The sequence below is a fragment of the Lates calcarifer genome, linkage group LG19, assembly GCF_001640805.2.
Source record: "Lates calcarifer isolate ASB-BC8 linkage group LG19, TLL_Latcal_v3, whole genome shotgun sequence".
In the NCBI taxonomy this organism is placed as follows: Eukaryota; Metazoa; Chordata; class Actinopteri; family Centropomidae; genus Lates; species Lates calcarifer.
The window spans coordinates 11,495,072-11,516,238 of record NC_066851.1 but is presented as its reverse complement, the minus strand read 5'-3'; the positions used below and the strand labels follow the sequence as shown (position 1 = coordinate 11,516,238).

Here is a 21,167-nt window from a genome sequence, read left to right as displayed (position 1 = left end):
AAGGCTAAAAGAAAATGTTAACAAGCATCAAACTAAATGGCTCAGGCTAATGGATGTCTGCCTTGTAGTCTGGAGGTCTGAGGTCTGAATCTTAATAGGAGCAGTAAATTTCAAGTCAACACTGAACGTAAACACTCAAAATCTAGAAGAAAACATTAAAAAGGATTAGCTCAGGTTAATGGATGTCTTCCCTGTAGTCCAGAGGTCAGAACTTTGAATCTTACCAGGTGTTGTTTTGAAGTTCAACACCCAAAGTGAAGACTAAAAAGCAAATGTTGCTTACACAAATGGGATAGTGACGTAGTGTGATTGGGGTTTCTTAAGTGTCCTTGGGTTTCTTGAAAGGTGCTATATAAATCAAAGTAGTTATTATTATTATTAACTTGCTTACATTACTTAACTGAATTACTTAAGCTACACTAAATTATTTGACCATATTACTCAATTACTCATCTCACAACAAAGAAAACTGCCTACTGTCTTACTTCTCTACTCCCCCTACATAAGTTAATGCTTGTAATCAGTACACAATCTCTATGTAACCAAATGATTACAATATTTTCAGAAATGGTAACACAAATAATAATAATAATAATAAAAGAATGTTTAACACAGAAGCAGCTAATAACAATAATACTTATCATGATAATTATTATACATGATGTATCATTCGAGTCGTTCATGAACAAGGTAGATGCAAAAAAATATTGGAAACCTGGGAAACATTGGAAACTTGCCCCTAAAGACTAAAATATGCTCTAAAATGCATTGTGGGCAAGATGCTAGTAAGTCTGTTTGTCCTAGTTTCCTAAAGGTGGACATCTTAGATGTATGAGGTTTTCCCTGGACAGAATAAATTCCTAAAAACAGACATGCTGATATTGTTCTTGTAAGGCGACAGACACAAACAGATTAACATGGCCAGCACTGCATCAGTACAGTCTTTGGTCACAAATAGAATAAACGTCTTAGATGATGAGCAACACAAAAAACACTGGGGAACTGTTGAATTGAAGAAATCCAGATCAACACAAAATTCCATATCAGGGGCTGTTGGCCAGATTATATCTGGAGATGAATGACACTGAACTACAAACAATTCACTAGTAAAGTTTTCTATTTACCTGTATCACGCTTCAGTGGATCCAGCTTCCTCTGGTTTGTTGACACAATCAAAGAACCACCGTGCTGAGTAAAGATTTTGTAGCTGTCCATCCACCTACACAAAAGCAATGACACAAGTGATCAGATGAGAAAGATGAGAAGATCTTGGCTTTGTGCAATATCTTTTTAGCACCATTTATTTCACTACTTAAATTATATGCGTCTACATGAGGGATTGCAGTTGGTCATTTTGCTAACAAGGGGGATGGCAGGAGTACAAACTCCAACACCACAGGGAAAATACAATAACTTTACATTACAAAGTTACAAACTCTCTCTGGCTCTCAAACCTATAACGTATAAAATGATGCACAGACCATCTAGAACATTTCCACTTAATGGAATATTGCAATCATAAAGACATGGAGTCGAGGCTTTAATTTAAAAAAAAAAAAGAAAAGATCTCATTGTATACATCTATAGCTCAAATGAAGGGCTGAGATAAGCTGATATAGTAATGTACAGCTGTCAAACAGTGTGGAATAAGATTAGGAAACGGTATGTTAAAGTGTTAAATGTCATTATTAATTGTTAAATACTTAAGCCTGTTGCGAATGGGAACACCAGTGAAGAGGAATATCACAGCTTGGATGTAGATAAGATGGAGAGCCCTGAAGGCCTCTCAGCCTGCTCATTAATTTGCAGCAGAGCGCGTCGTTGTCGGAGGCTGCTCCTCCGCTCATCTCTGCCCCTACTGCGCAGCCGCAGTTTCTCCAGGACGCAGGGAGCAGAAGAGGGAGACAGGAAAAATGGCCCTCGATAATTTAATTTTCGCCCAGTGCATCCTTTATTTTTTAGCCTTCGTGTTCGGTTTCATCGCCGTGGTGCCTCTGTCCGAGAACACGGAGGATTTCGGGGGAAAATGTCTGCTCTTCACGCGGGGTATGTGGCAAAACGAGAACATCACTGTGTCGAAGCAGCGCTTCATCGTGGAGGAGTGGGGACCCGAGTCCTCCTGCAGCTTCATCACTTTTGTCGGGATAGCGTCCCTCATTCTGTCCGCAGTGCAGGCATGGAGGCTCCTGTTCTTTCTGTGCAAAGGACATGATGAGTGAGTGACAGTTCACTTGTGCTCGTTCTACACAAGTCAATAGCAGCTCCATGAAAAGCTCAGTAGGACAGACAGGCTAAACCACTCAGGTTTAACGTCTCAGTGTAAATGTGTTTTTCCTCTCCATCTCCCACGCCCTTGTCCGTGCGTTGTTCTGACAGAATTATAGACTGTATGTATTGTATCACAGGCTGTGAAATAACAGAAACCAACCACTGAATAAACCCTGTAAAAACGACCAGTCATTGCTGTCCTCCATTAGAAAGACGGAGGGACTACAGTTATGTTGCCTTTGAAAATCATAGACTGTGGTGTTTGGTGACATCAGTCCAGATTCTGTCAGTATTTTCATGAGACTTAAAGGCATTACTCAGTCAATCAATGAAAGATTAGAAGTCCTGACTGTATTTTGGTTTCATAGGACTACATGTTCCAGAAAGACATGACTGAAAATGTTTTAGATGCTAAGCAGAGATGAGACGGTTTTTCCTTTTGCTTGCAGCTCCATCTTCAACGCTTTCCTCAACCTGCTGATCAGCTCCCTGGTGGTATTCACAGTCTTCCTGTCCAGCACCATCGTCAGTGTGGGCTTCAACCTGTGGTGCGACGCCATCACTGAGGGTGGGACCATGCCTAGCAGGTGAGAGAGCTGCACATCACCTCTGCTTTTCAGAGAATTTCATCACACAGTGCAGTGGTTCTCATAAATGATTTTTTTTTTCAGCTGTGAGGACCTGCAGGACACAGATCTAGAGCTTGGCCTGGACAACTCTGCTTTTTATGACCAGTTTGCTATAGCTCAGGTAGTTTTATTATTTTGATGGTATCCGAATAGTCTCAAAAAATCCCCAATATTAGTCATATTTACAGTGATCTCTCTCTTTCAGTTTGGCCTGTGGGCTGCTTGGCTTACCTGGCTTGGGATCGCGGTGATGGCCTTCCTGAAGGTCTACCACAACTACAGACAAGAGGACCTGCTGGACAGCCTGATCCACGAGAAGGACCTGCTGCTCGGCCGCTCGTCACGCCACGGCTCTGACCTCAAGACCGGCCTGATTTAGGAAAAAAAAAATAAATAAATCAGATGATGCTCACACACACAGTCATTCACACTCAACCGTACAGTCCTCTCTCACCTGCCATGAGAAACACCAATGTTTGCCTGTGTAGACAATCAAAATCAATTGGCTTTTGCTCCCATTGACAGTGCATTGAATCAAACAGCAGGTTTATAGCTTTGTTCTCCATAGATGATCGATTTTCCCTAAAAAAAAAAAAAAAAATCTACCAGTGGTTGTTAATTCTTGAAGAGTCCTGCTTTGTTGAGTTTATCCATTCACTGTGTGCATTCCTCTTCAAGTCACACAACCATGTCTAAGCTTTGATAGTACTGAAACCATTTAATGGAGATGTACATCCAGTTTCTATTTAGCAGCACAGTATTAATGGCTTGGACAGATTGGCCGATGGATCATTGTCTTTGTGAAACTTGTGCATGGACCTAATGCATGACAAAATTAATAGGGTGGTTTTTAGATGTAAAGGGATGTTCTTTTGTTTTCTACACCAATAAATGTGTTCCTATAGGCTTTTATTCTGGTAGGATACGCACTGCGTCTTTGTGAAGTGAGAATTCTTTGCATGCTGCAGCAAAGTAAAATGATGTGTGCTTTTTGCAGTGTATTTACACTTTTAACAACAGTTACATAAAGGTGTTTTATAAAAATGACAAATTGTAGATCAGAACATTCATGGATCAGGCAGCCAGTCCAAAAATGCTTTAAGCAATCTTTGTGAGATAAAAAGAAAAAAAAAACAAAAACAGATCCTATCTTGTGCCATATAGTAACTCAGGCTTCTCCCTCACACTGTATAGGCTACAAACCAATATACTGCATTACTGTGAATAGATGCACAAATGTACCTGCATGCATTTCTCTCCCTGTTCCATTCACATTACACACTCACTAACTGTCCCTACAGGAAGAAAGCAAGTCATCTGCTTGACTTTGATAGGCAATGACAGTTTTATTCAAAACAATTGAAATCATAAAACGGTAGGAACTAAGAAAACCCTCCATAAAGGCACTTCTTTCAAAGTGACCATAAATGTTTGGACAGCCGTGAAATGCAGCTTCTAAGCTAAATGTGCATATACAGGACATAAGTTCACTGGGTATTGTTTTATTGCTAATGACAATTTAGTTTGACAGTACAGAGTTGAGAGTATTTCTTTCTTCTATACAGGCGTTATTAGCCTCATATTGCTTTGACATTCAGATGTGAGATCTCTAAAATCCAATACTTTTCCTTTGAGTTCCCTGAAACCTGTTATATAAAGAACAATGTTTTACCGGAAACTATGTGATGTGTGTTATTGCTCATAATGAAAGGTCTGTGGGATGTGCATCACTGTGCCCTTTGATCCCTATAATCCATTTGTGTGGTGGTTTGGCTGTCTGAATTTTAATTGCTTCATTTGATGAAGGGACTCGTACAATAAGAGACAGTATAGTATAGAGTGTATCTGTCATATTTCTGTGTTTGGCCTCAAAAACAGTAATGAACTTGATATAAGGATGTTTTTATGTAAATATTTGTTTAGCCCACACCCATCCTTACACTTGTCCAAAGCTTAATGAGCATTTGACATCACCATTAAAACCTGAATATTATTGTTTTTAAATAGAAATGTAACAGGTAACAAAAATTTTAAAAAATTTAAAATAATTGAAAGTTGGATATTTGCGTTGATGCAGATATACAGTATAGAAGAATAAATAACATTTAGATAAAGGATATTTTGTGGGATTCAAGCAGTTATAAAGAGGAACACTTTTAAAAGCATTAGCATTCATTCTGTTTGAGTATATTCGATGATAGATACTAATATTGTGCTGCAGATTCTCTCCTCAGTGGAATCAGCTGACAGTCAGTCATACAGAAGAACAGACAGTATAAAGTCTGTAAAGAAAGAGGTGTTTTTCATCTGTTAGTCATTCAACCTGTGAAGTGATGCAGCCCTGTGTTGTCTTTCTCACGGATCATTAGCGAACAGTTAACACATTTGTGCTTCCGTCCTCCTCCTCCTGAATGTGCGCTGTGCCAGTCAAAGCTGTTTCCAAACATCTCTACATTCATTTATGTGCAAATACAAGGCTGAATATTGTGATAGTCCTTAGTATATTGATCCATATATACACATTCAGTTTTGTGTAATATCTGATATACACAAATCATGTACTGTAACAAAATAAATATTTGCATTCCCATGGAGACATTCACTCACATACAATAGACTGTGACGTGAACTGAAAAATCACATGGTTGTAGTGATTAAGTGAGCGTTATATGTGAGCGTCAACATTGCAGATGGGCAAAAATGTCATTACAACTTAAATAAGGAGTGGCATGCCCACCACCTTGATACATATATACATACAGACATGGAAGCTACATATTTCTGGGATCATACATTTTTCCCTTTTTCACTGTGAGAGTGGTTCAACACCACAGTGTACAGAGCCTTGCCAAATGGCTGAGGTGTTTGTAGGCCTGGGCACCTTCAAAGATAGGAGGAAAAAGAGGGAGAGAGGGGTCTGGAAAAAAGTAAAGGAGGCTCCATGTCTCCGCCTGTGGTCAGTCTCAGTCATTGCATGGTCAGCCATATCCAGCAGCCCCACAGAAGTTGTTTCATATGCAGCAGGTAGACAGCCAAAGCGGCCTCCAGCTCCTCGCACACCCGCTGCGGGCGCCGGCGGTCCGTGCAGTACATGGCCACACCCAGGAATGACATCAGCAGGAAGAGGCAAGTGAACAGGGCGAGGTGGGGGCGGGATGGCGTCGTCTCGTAGGCTGCGCACAGAGAAAAAAAGCACCTATTTTCCCAATTTTGATTTGTAAATGAGCACGGGAACTATCACATGCACAGGTCTGTCTCTTACTTCTGAGACCTGGGAGGAGGCAAGTTTTTGATAGGAGGATTTAATGTGACTGCACACCTGTGACAGAGTGTAGTGGAGCCTTGTTACACAAACTGTGCTTTCTGTGCCTCAAACATTAATATAAAGGGGCTGGTAGTGAAGTCCATATTGCGTGGCAGCCAAAAAAGTTAATACAAAGTGACGTTTAGCTCACAATTTCTACCTAACTATGAACCTACATCATTTTCCTTGATGCTTTTCCACACTTAGTAAGATCCAGTATTCAAAGGTGCAGTGTTTTTCTTCACGTCCTCATGCAAATTAACATTGTGACTCTAAACACTTCCAGAGAAACTTACCCCCTAAACAGTCACAGTAAGGGATGTCTGTGAAGCCGACAGAAAAAGAGGCCAGTCAGTCAACAAGAGGCAACCTCTGTGATGTACAGCAGCTACAAACCAGCTGCTGTGCCCCCATAGACTCTACTATCTCCCTGGAACAGACTTCATGGTGCCTCATTTGCATGCATAATTAATTATGAAGAGTAAATCACTTGCTCATGTTTGGACGTCTCTTGGCATTACATTATTTTTAAATAGTACGGAATCCCCATAGGGAAATAGTTTACGATGCAATCTAGGGATGTTTTAATGCATTTTGTTTTCTCTCTTCACTGCTAAGTACATAAACAACACTGGTTACATAGGGGGTTGAGAGGGTTCCTTAAGCTGGGATGGCACAAATTTTGAGGAAAATACTATAAACAATCATAATTACATTCATATTTTAACTGTATCAATGCATTCCCTTCGTGCTTCTGTACATGTAGAGCTAACATGAACAGGCTGTAGAAAATATGTGCAATATTCAGTCTCTGCACTAGTTTGATCGAGGTGTTGCAGCACCAGAGGGCAGCATGTTCTCTCTGGTTGAACAAACACCATTTGAACCTTCTCTGCAAACTGTTTACTTGTATGTTTTCTCACCATGTACCGTGGTCTCTGGCTCCCTGAATCGAACCCTCCGCTCGCCTTTCCGTCTGTGGTTGGGTTCTGTGTCTGACCCGTAGTTAGGGCTTGGCCTCTTTAGAATGGAGGTGGGGATTTTGCCATTGGTTACCTACATTTGATACAGTTCAGGGTGGGTATACTCATTACAAGCTCCAGAGAAATTTCAAAAGAGCAGCAACAAACAAGCCGGGAGGCACTGATTTTTTACAAACAAGCTACTCATATCCAGACTAGCTGTGCTGAAGATACCTGCAGGTGTTGTCTTTACCTTAGGTTTCTGTGCGTCCTCCTGTTGGTGGTGGGTGTCCTTTCTGTGGCGGACCTCTGAGTGTTTCTCCCGGTGGGAATGAGGAAGACAGTTGACGGTGTCTCTGATGGACTCTGCAGCAGCAAAGCGTTTGGACAGCGCAGACACACACTGACCCAGGGAGTCTAGTAAGAGAACCATGACCATTACAGTGCATGAGAAGTGATCTAGCGCTGTTTCACATACTGCAGTTTACTCTGAAGACAGACAATCAGGTGAGAGTTAAACATACAGAGTTGAACATGCAAATGTGATGGAGAAGACACCAGTGTTAACTCTGTCAGTGCCAGACAGAGCTTAGAAGGTTCATGTTACAAACACTGATATGAAGACAGTCAAAAAGCTCCCCCCAGTGTCTTTGCATTAAAAGCTTTGATATTTACTATTCCAGGACTTTAATAATTGAAAAAGAAGTTACAAATTTTAATATTGTTCTGATCTAATTTTTTCTAAAAATAAATGTACCACCAACCAGTATTTAAAAAGGAAAGGGGAAAAGGAAAGACTTTATTTCTTTTGTCTTGAAGTTTCCCATCTCTCTAACAAAATCTAAATAAAATGGATCACTGACCGATCAGTGATTTAATCAACTGATAAGTCGGTCTGTTACTGTTTTGGATCAATTACAACTACAGTAACCTATGGAGACTGGCTGATTGAGAGAGAGAGAGAGACACAGAGAGCGACAGGCAGTGTGTCAAAACAAACATGTTTTATCCATGAAAGACAAGATTTTAATTAACAAACGTTTTGCATCTTTTTAAATCTTGATGAAGGGCTTTCTTACAAATAACTTAATTAGTAAGCCATTACTTGAGCAGACTTTCTTGTGAATGCACGGTAGTCATGTTACTTAGAGAAGATTTGAGGTAAGTAAGGCAGAAAGATGCTGCACCAGCCAAGGCCAAGCAACATCGAAACTCTTTGGACTAGAGACTCTACAGATGATAAGAAATCAAGGCATTAAAAAAAACTGCCTTTTTAAAGTTAAATTTATTCTATAAGAGATTATATGAACATTATTTGAGACAGTAAAAAAAAAATCATTATGCACCTTAGGTTTTAATGATTAAACATGTACAAATAAAAAAAATGTAAATAAAGCTGAAGAAGGACTTCCTTTTCTAAAAAATTAACCGTTAGGTTCAACTGATTTTCAGACATTTCCTTAGTAGTTTGGCTAATTGTAGTTTCAATATATTATCAAATATTCCCACATACTGCTACATCACCACAGTCTAACCACAGCTGATATACTCTAACTCAACTTGCAAATATACGCAAATCGTTTGTTAGCAGGAGGAGGGTGACTTGACCCAGTTTACAGTGAAGGGCATCTAGGGGACAAGAGCTGCAAACATGTAAATATTCCTCTATTGAAGCGTCTCACTGTGGGTCAAGGAGGATTCCTCTGTGTACAATACAAAATAAAAGGTCACAATAAGCGCACACGTGTGCGCTGATCTGCAGAAACAACCACCTCTGTCTGACCCCTCACTGTTTCACCACACATGTTTGAGACCACCTGGGGTGAACAACAAGGAATAATTGTAAATCTGTGTTTTTATATGCTCCATACAGCTGTCTTTATGTAGCTGGCTGTGTTCAGCACCACTGCCCCTGAAAGCTGACTCAACAACAAGGCTGGTTTCTTCATACTGCTTTTTACACCACAGCAGTCTTCACAAAAATGCAGAGTTCAGAGTCAGGCAGAGTGCTGCTCCCTTCTGATGCAAGCCAAGCATATATACATACTGTACAACAGAACTGTGCCCTGAAACTGTCACAAAGTTTCATTTCTTCATTGGTCTGTATAAAACAATTCTTGTGTCCAACATTACTTCAAGTGTTTATTAATTCAACATTTTTAATGGTTGACATGGTTTAAAAGCTAAGTGAAGTACCTTAAACCACACCCACAGTCTGCTGTGGTGTGCTCTCTAAAGCAGAAGGGATAATTTGCCTCTTCACATTAACGCCACTGTTCTGGTATTGTCATACCTCACCAGACAGTAAGGTCTCCACCCTCACATGTCAGACTGTGTCTTAACAGTGTTAAGCTGCTGAGAGGGGTGTCCTCCAGTGTTGGTTTCTGAATCATACACCCATGTTTGCTTTCCACTATCTATTAGTCTGGATACGGTCGTCATTCTTATGTCGCAACATTACTTCAGAATGACATTAGTGTTTCCTGTGCCACTCCTCCCTGTTGAGCACTTACCTGAATATTCAGTCTTGCCAATTTCAGCATAGACGGTTGCCATAAGCTCCAGGCTTCTGGCTGTAATTGGGTGATCGTTACCAAAGGCCCTCTGGTGGATCTTTGTAGCCTGAAAGATGCAGAGGCATATGAATTTAAAGCTTACACAGGAAAGAGTACCATAACAAGTTTTGTTGGATCAACAATCTGGGGAGGAAACAAAGAAAACGATAAAATTCACATACCTTACCGCTGTATTCTAGGGCAAGGTGAGGCCTGAAAGGAAAAGGAAAGGAAAATGGTGGCATTAAACACTTGCACTACCACTTATTTCTCTGTGCCACTGGAGTAAGAAAATGTCTACCTGCTGAAAACGAAAGCAGTCTTTTAAAAATGGATGACTGAATTATCAGATTAAACCTGTCTCCACATCCTCCCTACAGTAAATATTACAAAAGACAATAACAATACCTGACCTTAATCAAGTCTAGTGGCCTGTGCTGTGCTGTCAGGTGAGCGTATCTGTTTCAGTGTTTAGAGTAAATCAGCGTGACAAATCTAAACATGTGTGTGTGGTGATTGGACACAGACAGCAGAGCTGCAGGTGCTCAGGCGCCTCAAGGAGGAAGTGGAAGCCTTCTATTTCTGCCATCACTGACTGCCCCTGTCTATTTTCCAGGGAGAATTACAGAAGGCATGGTGCTTACAGGTTGGTTTACTGACTCGTGCCCTTCCATCACTCCTCTGCTTAGTGCTAAGCTAGGTGAACATGATGTGGCGCACTGAGGATTTGCCAGCTGTTCCGTTCATATCTGCCCTGGAAAAACCAGCCAAGGACATTCATCACCCTCACACCCTCACGTGTGCCTATAGATGTAGAGCAAGCTCTGTTTAGTGTGACAGATGTCAGCTTCGCTGTTCCAAACCCACACTTCCCTTCAATTAGTAATGGCCAGGTGTCAGTTTGCACTGCTTTAGAAGGTCCTTCTCAGGAGACACCTGATCGGCAAAGACAGAAAAGCCCTTCACTGGCCCAAAGGACTTCCTACGATATCACTGAAAGATTCAGGAAGTATTACCTCTTCCTGCCTGCAGGAAAGAAAGACTGAAGCTGAAGCTTATTGTGGAGAGAGTAATGACTGTGGACTATATGGAACTCTAAGACCATTGCCCTACTTAGAGAAAACAAAGTCAGGTTTTTTTTTTTTATGTTCATCATTTTCTTTCAACTTTTATAGTCTTCACAGGGTAAGTTTCTAAAATCTCCAAGAAAAGATCAAAGGCAAGAATCAAATTTCATACCACAGTCAGTACCATCTCATTCATAGTTTAACTACTGTATGCTCCTTGCATTAATGAAGCACCATGACCAGCCCTCCACAGAGCAAACCTTCCACCCTCTGTCACCCTCTCTGGCAATCAGGTTAAATGGCCTAATCCCAACAATGACAACAGAGGCACAGAAAATGGACGCATGCTACGGCCTAACAAAGTACCCCTGCAACAAGAGACACCAGATCCAGTTAAGGTGTTCCTCCTGTAACACTCACGTAGAGTGTGGTGTCTCTTTTCTCTACATCTACAGGGAAATTCAACTCTGGCAAAAAAAAGACTTGGACCCGGAGTTTATCTAGTTCAAAAAATTTCCATTCCAAAAAGGCAAATGTGTGGACGTGCACATGGACACGAATATGCTTACATTTTTGTCTGTAACCAAAATGTCCTATTTGTGACAGGGTAAGAGCATTATTTACTGTTGTTTCAAATTATTTACACATGACTATGAAATGTTACAAAAATCTGTCACACAAGTTTACTCAAGCAAGGCAAATCATTAATTTCAGTGATATTTATCTCAAAATATTTATCTCAAAATGATTTCTGAGCTGCTGCTTGCGTAATGAAACTGATAACAAGCAATATATTGTTTGCTTTGTTACATCTGAATCAGCACCATTTTCAAGTCAGCTTTGTGAAATGACAAACATATATATTTCTTTATATATATGTATCTGCTTTATATATATGCATACAGTATTTTAACTGTATACAAAGCTGGTGATAAAAGAGTCATAAAAGTAAATTTATGTAACTGTAAATTCACTTGCGATGAGGCCACAGGGGATTTAACGCCCCATTAATTACACCAACAGAAACTACAGCAGGACACAGTTTTACCTACTGTTTGCTCATGATGCAGAGCTGAGCCAGCCGTTCGAGGTGCTGAGCCTGGGAGGCCTGCTCCGAAAGCTCCTCTGGGGTCGTCCATCCTGCAGAGCCCAGTGTAGCCTCCTCCTGAGGCCCTGTTACACAAACACAGGGCATGGAATCACAGTCTGCCCGCCAACAAACCACTCCGTTTAACAACCTATCCCTCGCTCCTCACTACTCTTTCCTGCCTTTACCTCTCTACTAACACAGAGTTTGAAAAATAAAGCCCCAAAGCCTCGGTATCTGGCTATCAGCCTGTCTGGCACTGTTGTGGACTTTAAGCTTGAACAGCAGATGGGAGTCAACTGAGGACTGGAGAGAAGAGAGCAGAGATAAGAGCAGGAGAAAGCAGATAAGGGAGTCAAACAACACACTCACCACGCCCACTGGAACAGTGAGACACATGCATGCACACAGTGACAAACCACAAACATACAGTATGTATTGTACACACCAAGTGCTCTCCACACACCACACATATTATAATAGAGGTGGAAATAAGTTTGGCTTGTAATCAATGCCGAGAGAAGGTGCAAATAAATCATTGTAACAGGTAAGATTTTTGTTTGCATCACAAAAACCACAGAATGACAATTATGTTGGCTGTCAGTGGGGAAATACAGAGACAGGAACATTTGAAAATGACACAGGGCAGAGGAAGGAAGCTTGTAAGCTGCAGCTACTGTGCCAGCTCTGCTCAGCCCCTGGAGAAGTCCAGCATTCAATCTGACTGAGTGCTGAATCAGGGGGTTCAGTATTCTATAGCGACACACAACTCCTAATGAGATAGTGCAAAGTGTGGCCATTTGTCTTCTACTACGCCTGTCCCTGATCTCTTCCACTGTGCCCACGCTACACTGCGCTGCTGTCCTCAGCAGCAGACAGGGAGGAAGAGGCAGACGTCTGGAGCAGCGGCAGGTGATGAATGAGTGGCCTTGCTGTGAATGCTCACTTAAAGCTTCACCAGGTATATTGTAAACAAAGATGGACTTGGGAAACATGGGGCCTCATTTCATATTGGTTTAATGAGTTAATAGAATAGATTTTTGCACTGTCACAGAAAACAATGTATAACAGTATTTATATAATTTACTGGTTAGTTTGTAGTTGCAGGTTACACACAAGTCACTTTGGAGATCTGCCCACTACAAACATAGTCTGTCAGCCAGTGAACTGCTTCACTGTCTTTAGTGCTTTGCTAACAGCCTCAAAATTAAATGAAAAATAAAATTTGATTCCACAGAATTTTTGCATCACTCTGGCCATTTCCCCTATCTGCCAACAGCCAAGTGAAAAGAAAAAAAAAGTTCAGTTTTATATGATTTGTCCTTTATTTTCTAATTCCTTGAAAATTTCTGTAGAAATAACTCTGTAATTTGGCACTTAGTATAATAATTAGTGGCAAATTACCTAGAAGCATACATTAATACAACAACGTCAAAAGTACTTGCCTGTGCTCCCCTGAAGAGCCGTGAGCTCGATCAGTGCCACCTCATAGAACATTTTTTCAGCCTGGATGAACTGGAGGGCCTTCCCATCTGTTTATATGGATGAAGGATCAGTCTCAGTTGTCAACAGGATTAGTCAGTTGTTGATGTTAAAAACAGCCTTGTTGCCCAGCTCAACACTATTTTTTTTTCACCCCTCTTGAGAATGACCCCTCTGGATAAAAAGAATGTGTGTGTGTGTGTGTGTGTGTGTGTGTGTGTGTGGTAGCCCCAAGCAGATTGTTGACCCTGAAGTTGAGCATTTTGCAATAGAGATTTCAACAGCTGGTGTCTGTGCTATTGTTTTTTGTGGCTTTTTGTTTTAAATGGAGCAACTGTGATGCAAAAAAAGTTTGCTGAGTCTTACAGTATAGTTTTATCAGATTACACCCTCATATCTTGTATGACATTTCTTATTTAATGTCTGATTTTATCTTTTGGTTTTATGTTTTGTACAGTCTGCTTTTGATGGATCTGAATGCTAGTTTTGTTTCCATGAAAAGACTCTCTATTTAAAGCATCCTAAAAATAGAACCTATTCACTTTGTCAAAAACATTCTGCGTGTGTAGTGTCCGTCCCCCTGTAAAATGACACCACTGATGTTCGTCAGGTGAATTTAAAGACCAATGGGACAGAGAATGCTTAAAATAAACACAGCCCTGCCTGTCTAAATGTCCTACTTAACACCAGATCTCTCAAGTGTAAAACACTATAAATTCCATTGTAGGTATTTCACTTTTGATGACCACACTACTTGACCACATTACTTGCCAAATTTTATATTGAGGTTGGAAAGATGGATAATAATTTTCCACTCTCTGAGAACAGTTAAGCTTGGAGCTGAAAACCACAGCAGCTGGTTTCCTTCATTTTGTCACCAGGAGAATAATGTCAGCACTCCACACTACTGAACAAAACAGGCGAGCCTCACATCCACCCGGGAAACCATGACACGGATAAACTGTGCATATGATCCTCAAGAAAAGAAAAGGACAGTTATTGTACAGAAAGATTAAAGAACAATCTTTAAAAATGTTTGCTTGTGAGCACCCAAGATATAAGAAAGGATGGTGGATGGAAGCTATTAGTGGATGTACATCTGAGTAATTTAATATACAAGTACAGTACATTGAGAGATAACATAGCAACCCGTCCTGAAAACCCAGCATTTTTAATATCAAAGTGAAACTCTCTGGGATAATATTATTATTGCACAGAATACCACAAATGGTGGTATTTGTTGATGTTTTGAACAAATCCTGAGAGAAACTAAAGGATGATTAGAAATGTATTATTTGTGTCCCAGCTCCTGGGAGTCACCTGGCAGCTGGGAGTAAGGTGAGTATGAGGTGGACCATCTGGGAGGGAGGATTAGGGGAACAGCCTTCATCAAAGGTCAGAGCACTACTTCTGCCTGCTATTCTTAGCCTGGCTGGACCACAACAACGCCACAACAGGAACCTCACACAATCCTCTCCAGGGAATGGACTCCACTCCACTCATCTACACACACACACACACACACACACACACACACACACACGGACTGGTAATTGGAACTGCACTTCAAAACTCGACAAGAACTTGCATTAACACTAGCAAATTCAAAGGCACATCTGATCACATATGTTGCATTGGTCTGCCTAGGGTCCACTGATACAACCTCATGAAGTATACTATCAACACCTCTCAGCAGGAATCTGGGACTTCCTGTAGAGTTATACAGATTCATTTATTTTGTATTCAAATATTAGATGTGATACCACTATATGGATTAGCTGATGTTTGTGTCTATTACTGCTTTCTGTACTGCATACCCACTCAAAATGTAAATGTAGGAGGTGTGCAGATTTTTGTTTGATATTCCCTTGTATTTGAGATTAAAATCAATTTGTCCTGGTCAATATACTTTCCAAGAAACATCTATCAGTAAACACTCAGCAGCCAAAAGAGCTTTTGGCTTTACACAAAGGTCACTGGTGTATACTGCCAGCTCTAATAACAATACATCAAACCTTAAGCGGTCATGGCACTGCCACTATCATTATCAAATGCACCTAACACAGAATATTTTTCTGGAATAAAGCCAGTACACCAGGATGAAGTCAGGATACTCTGAATATGAAAATTCAGCTTTGTTTACTAATCGTGGATTTGGTTAAACCTAGAGACAACACATGAGGAGAGACTGCAAATGCTGCGGTTGTAAACAGTCTTGTGAAACAGAAAAGTTCCCACATCCTGCTTCCAGTTTGAGCATGATGGCCCTTCACCTCTCTCCCCAGAGGAACCATCGCAAAGATCACTACGTCACTGCTTTGTCTCTTATGATGCTCATTAGGGGGGAAAAAAAAAAAACTGAGGGAAATGTTGGAAACATTTTGTTTCCAAATGTTGGAAACATTTTGTTTCCAACATTTCAATGATCAACAGCCTACAAGTCTAGACTTTTGACCCACAATGATTCTTATTTATATACACATTAGATTGTATTCTTGCTGTATTATATTGTGTAATAATCAAATTTTTTGTGTCTTTTTTCCTCATTTCAAATTACCCCTCTCAACTACACTGACCTACTAAACAGTGTAAGGTGTGGTTAGATTCGTATGGCTGTAATTTTATACTACAAGTAAAAGAATATAACATGGTAACTCTACCATACATAAAAACGCCACAGTTGACACAACATGACACCATTACTATTGATGATGTTACGTAATATTGGACTGTATGTCAAAAGATTTAACCCCGTCATGGTAGACGACCCTCTTAAGTAGCTATCCTTTCATGCTGAGAGGGACCAACCCTGATGGCTATTGATGAAGCTCAGCTCAGCAAATTGACCTATTTTGGAAAATGGACAGTGAGGGGTGCAGCCTTGCTGAGGTAGATAACCTGAGCTGGCAAGTTAAGTGTTGGAGTGTCTCAGTAACGGGGAGAGGAGCCATGGAGGTAATATATCCTGAAATGCAACACCTCTCTATTATCTCTATGTCCTATACTGCTATAGTTTATAGAAGCAGTGAAGTGGTGATGCACAGGCTAGTCAGTGCAGATACAGGTTAATTAGTGCTCTCCCACTCTGTTGTGCGCAGATAAGAGCCTACAAATCCTCTTAAGAGACAGACACACAGGCTGAGCTACACACAAAACGTGTGGCATTCTGGGACAAATGTGTTATTATGAACTTGCCCAAAGACATCCACTCATCCCTCTCGGTTTACACTGCTTTCTATAAAGAGTCTACATCCTCCATTGTGCTGGAATTTGCCATACCCGCCTCCAGTGACAATCCTTTACACGTTCACCACACAGAAATAGAATGCTAGTTTTGTAGTTAGCTGCTTTGCTAACACTCATGGGACAGTGAAAGTAAAAGAGTCAGACATCTGATGGTGAACAGAGATAGATTTTCCCTGATTTTGTGAGTAAAGGATACAATTCTTTTCCGTGATGAAGAGCTCTGCAATCTGTAAAGCACAGAGAAACAACCAAGGGACATGATTAAGTATTAAATAATTCATTTCCAACATGAGTCCCGTGTGTGCACGCATGTATTCTGTATGCATGATGTCATGGGCTGTCAAAACAAGTGATTCTGCCCTCCTCTGAGCACCATTGGTCTGGTCAACATCATACCATGCGTTCCAAAGTTCTGGAGTAAAGGCTATGTTTTGACATCAGTGACGTTCCTTCAGGCGCTACTAAACAGAATTAAAATTGTAGCCTTGCCTTTGTAGGAAGGCCTTGTAAAGTACTCCAGTATGTAATCTGCTGAGACTTTGGCCTGGCTACACAGCACAGTAACATTAATGCCCATGACCTCAAAAATAGCAAAACATTAGCCCACACACAATGGGACAGACATGAACTGGATACGGCAGTATTTATGACAATATGAGTTGTCTGACAACACTCTGATGTGGGTTTTAGCCCCACATCCAATATCTCATTTAGCAGCATACACACTATCAGTCCTACTGAGATGGAAATGATCTTACAGTGTCAACACAGGAACACATGATGGACTGTGCTGTTAGATTTGACATTGGTGTTAGAGATATCAAGGTTGAATGTGTCCTGTGTGCTGTGATATGTGATAATGTATGATGCTCTAAAGGAGAAGTGATGCAAATGTGCTTATACAGCTGTGCAAATACATGAGACAGCAAATTTTGTGGCTGCATGTGATGAATATGTACATGCATGTTGGTATGTGTGTGCAAGACAAAGAAAGGAAGCGGGAAACATACAGGCTGTGTGTGTGGTTTTGTGTGTGTGTGTGTGTGTGTGTGTGCTGGTCCTCATCTAGCTCACCTGGTGTAGGCAGTTGGGCAGAGAGGTGAAGCTCTGCACATGGGTCAGTCCCAACAGGCAGCTGAGGAAGCAGTGGAGGGCGGCCTGGTACTCCCCCTGCTGCTGGAGCTGCTGTCCCAGCTCAAACAGGCCCTCCCTCCCCCCGTTCAGCATCCCCAGTCCCAGCCAGAGCCAGCACTGCCTCCCATCAGAGCTCCACCGGCTGAGGACAAATGTTCCTCTCTCTTCGCCACTCCGCTGAAGCACCACAGGTAGAAAGAAACAGCCACACACACACTAGTGAAAGATTTTAAAAAATGCAGCTGTTCACATAAACACAGACAGAAAGGTACTGGCCGATCAGTCAGCAGCACAGCTTCCTCTCAGTCTCGTCTGTGCACAGTAAGTCAAGGACAGGTGGTAAGGAGCAGGCTGAGGGAGCTCCGGCGACTCACACAGAAAAGATCCATTCCCCTCCCTCTTCCCAGGCTGCACCAGGAAAGGAGGACAGAGGAAGTCGGAGAGTATTTGCTGTTTGAGTGGCAGAGCTCTGGACCAATCCCTGCTATGCTCACGTACAGTAGCTCCGCCAGAGTGTGTTTAGCACACTGGGTCTCTCTCCAATCGTAGAAGAGGGAAACTGCAAGGATGTATGTTTTGATGATGAAAAGCAAATATAGTGTGAACATGTTCTATTATGTATACCTAAATGTAGTATGCAACAAGATTGAAATTTCAGCCTGTGTTCTAAGCTAAACCTCTCTGTTATTGTACATGCACAGAGCAGTGTATTATGTACAGTATATGTACAGTCTGTGAGAGAACCATTTCAAGTCCTACTGCCCCACTTATGATTTATAAATGAGGAGTGCATAAGAAGTATGCACCAACAAGCAAACCAGAATAAATGCTGTGTGAGCATGTTTCACATTACCACAGAAAAACCAAAGCTTTTGTAGATGCTCTAAAGGAAACTAGACAGCAAATGCAAACACAGGGTCATTAGGAACAGCCACTGTACTGAATAGGAAGAGAGAAAGCACTCCTCACTATCCAAACAGGGACAACAAATATTTATTCTCGAGGAGTGCCTCTGAATGTTTGCTCACTTTCCTTCACACTCTGCTAATCAACATTAATGTGAGGCCAATCTGTGCCTGGGGAGAGGGAGAGGGAGAAGAGAAGAAGAGATGCGGCCACAGCACGGATGATCTAGGGGATCATGAATGCGTCTCGACTTTGAGAGCAGCACTCCTCCCCACCCTCGCTCTGTTTGGACACAAGCGCAGTAGCTGGAGGAAATGAAAGGGGTAACACAAAGCAAATGGCCAGAGTCAGTATCCATTAGTGTCCGATGCACCTAGCTAAGCAAGATGGGACTTTAATGGTTGTGAACACCAGTGGACAGGGGCACCAGAGAGCATTAAACTTGCACTGCCGGGTCAGGCTCAGGGAACTGTGAACAGTGCTCATTTTGGACTAACAGCGTCTAGAACAGTCATGAGACTTGCTTATGCTGATACAGGCTACTTTTATCCCTTCCATCCACAGGACTGGGAACACAGACAAGTGATTGTGCTCACTTTACTGTGGCGTCAATAGAGTTGAGTCAGAATGCAGAGAGAAAGTAAGCAAAGCTTCTGATGTGATTGAGCTGGAGGGACGCTGGCTGACTCTCAGTATTCAGTCTTAATTGAAAATGAGTGGGCCCCATTTCCTCATTACAGGCCAGTCAAGCTGAACAGACACACATCAGTTGTGAGGAGACGACACTGGATGTTCTTGTCTCCATGTTAACAATATCTGACAACAATCATGCAACAACAGAGAAAACCCACCCAAGCAAGACTGTAACCCTCTCCAGCTGAAAAAGTGTTTACTGTATGATGCAGCATGATATGATGTCTCATATGATGACAATATAGCTATATGTACTATAATATAATCACTGTGCTTCACAAAAGTAAAGCAAGCTCAGCTGCATAGTTGCTGGTGAAGCCACCAGATATAGGGAAGTAATTTTATTTTAACCAGTTGAACCAGTTTAACAGCTTGTGTATGTAAAGCATAAATCAAGAGAAAAAGTACAAATTGAAGTGAGCAACAGATGTGTCAATATACAAATAAAAATGTGAAGGGAATCCACCTTGGTAGTTATCTTTGAGGAAGTCCATGAATGAACCCTATATCTTTTCATCATTTTCTCTTTATCATAAATGTAATTTTTCCCATAGAACTTAAAAGCATAATAACCTGTGCATTTTCTCTCAGTTTAAGCATTTTCTCCAGTGTAAAGATTTCACAACACTTATTTGGTATGTATAAAGTAAACAGCATAAAAAACTAAATAAAACACTAATATACAGAGGCTGACACAGAGCATCAAATAAATGTTTGTTAGAAGACACCTCATACTGTAGCTGTCAACTTTCTGTAACCCATGCCACATGATGCCCCTGCTGAAACTGTTATTTAATGATTACTTTGTCTGACAAATTTCACCTCTAATTTGTGTTAGTATGACTACTTAGTGGATTGCTAGGCCTTGGACCAATGGTCACTTTGAATTTAGGTTATTCTCTATTTTATTCCCAATGAGAAGCCACTGCAAAAAAGTCTTTCACAGTAGGAGAGCTATTTTTACACCTTTTTTTTTTTTTTTTAATTATACTATATATAGTATATTAAAAATACTGAAAAAAAGACTGAATTCCACTTATCTGCTTCAGTTTCAGGGTCCTGGTATTATGAATACTGGCTCATTGTCCCACTGTCATGGCTGGGCACTTGGATACAACTGAGACATTATGTTATTAGAAAAACCTGTGTTTTTCCTGTTACAAGTCAAAATGTCTACTGTGAGGAAGGCCTCTGCTATAGTAGCTGCAGTCTTGATATTAGAGGTTGGTTCAGCAGTGGTGAGGATTTGCGTTTTAGGAACAGCTGACAGGTTTTCTAACATTATGATAGAAAATTATAATCTGGAGGATTGACTTGTTTGACTAGCTTTTCTCACATCCTGCTCCAAACACCTTTTTATACATATGCTGGCAATCATTTTGACAAAGATATTGACTGATGCTCACTATTCAACAATGCAAGAATGAAAATCTACCTGTAATTAGGATATTGATTGCCTGTCTTGTGGAGTTGGTAGACATATACATCAGTATGATCAGTAAACACTCTCCACAGCAACCCTTCCCAGGGAAGCCAATACACCAGACTAATATAAATGAATGGTGAGAGCAGGCCCTGCAACAGAATGCAAAGTAGAATGAAGTGGTGTCTTTCACAGATATAAATCTAACATCAGCTGGTTATTGCAGTGCAGTAAACCTCAATATATTCAATTAGTGCAAATATTTTGTGTCATCTATATTTACAATGTTTTACCATGAGCTGGTGTGAATCTTTCATGTAAACCAACATTAAATAAGTACATAATCTGGATATGAAGGATCTACAAAAATCTGAATGCCACTGTAGTTGTAAGTACAGAGTCTGACTGTGG

The 21,167-nt window shown here is 40.9% G+C and overlaps 2 protein-coding genes across 3 annotated transcripts; one reads left to right on the top strand and one right to left on the bottom strand.

Annotated features, from left to right (window-relative positions):
• The first annotated feature begins 1,843 nt into the window (after positions 1–1,843).
• On the top strand, positions 1,844–4,037 carry LOC108892450 (transmembrane protein 179). Its single transcript, XM_018690000.2, has 4 exons — positions 1,844–2,215; positions 2,718–2,855; positions 2,940–3,018; positions 3,103–4,037. The coding sequence occupies exons 1-4, from the start codon at positions 1,914–1,916 to the stop codon at positions 3,274–3,276; spliced, it is 693 nt and encodes a 230-aa protein (XP_018545516.1). The 5' UTR covers positions 1,844–1,913; the 3' UTR covers positions 3,277–4,037.
• Positions 4,038–4,383: 346 nt separating this feature from the next.
• Positions 4,384–18,138, bottom strand: lg19h14orf180 (linkage group 19 C14orf180 homolog). Of its 2 annotated transcripts, XM_018689992.2 has the most exons (10): positions 17,675–18,138; positions 16,797–16,827; positions 13,318–13,404; positions 11,838–11,958; positions 9,901–9,931; positions 9,677–9,785; positions 7,417–7,580; positions 7,125–7,257; positions 6,498–6,524; positions 4,384–6,070 (listed from the first exon to the last, which is right to left on the bottom strand). In XM_018689992.2, the coding sequence occupies exons 1-10, from the start codon at positions 17,825–17,827 to the stop codon at positions 5,865–5,867; spliced, it is 1,062 nt and encodes a 353-aa protein (XP_018545508.1). In that variant the 5' UTR covers positions 17,828–18,138; the 3' UTR covers positions 4,384–5,864. The 2 variants fall into 2 exon arrangements, with proteins under 2 accessions (XP_018545508.1, XP_018545509.1); XM_018689993.2 differs by lacking the exon at positions 6,498–6,524.
• Between the last annotated feature and the right edge of the window lie 3,029 nt (positions 18,139–21,167).

Excerpts from the sequence above, each read along its gene's own strand:
- LOC108892450 (XM_018690000.2), top strand. The coding sequence starts at position 1,914 with ATGGCCCTCGATAATTTAATTTTCGCCCAGTGCATCCTTTATTTTTTA. Across the intron at positions 2,856-2,939 it reads GGTGGGACCATGCCTAGCAG|CTGTGAGGACCTGCAGGACA; the intron begins GTGAGAGAGCTG and ends TTTTTTTTTCAG. Across the intron at positions 3,019-3,102 it reads ACCAGTTTGCTATAGCTCAG|TTTGGCCTGTGGGCTGCTTG; the intron begins GTAGTTTTATTA and ends TCTCTCTTTCAG.
- lg19h14orf180 (XM_018689992.2), bottom strand. The coding sequence starts at position 17,827 with ATGCTGAACGGGGGGAGGGAGGGCCTGTTTGAGCTGGGACAGCAGCTC. Across the intron at positions 9,932-11,837 it reads CTCTGCATCATGAGCAAACA|GCCTCACCTTGCCCTAGAAT; the intron begins GTAGGTAAAACT and ends TTTTCCTTTCAG. Across the intron at positions 6,525-7,124 it reads GCCAGAGACCACGGTACATG|ACATCCCTTACTGTGACTGT; the intron begins GTGAGAAAACAT and ends TCGGCTTCACAG.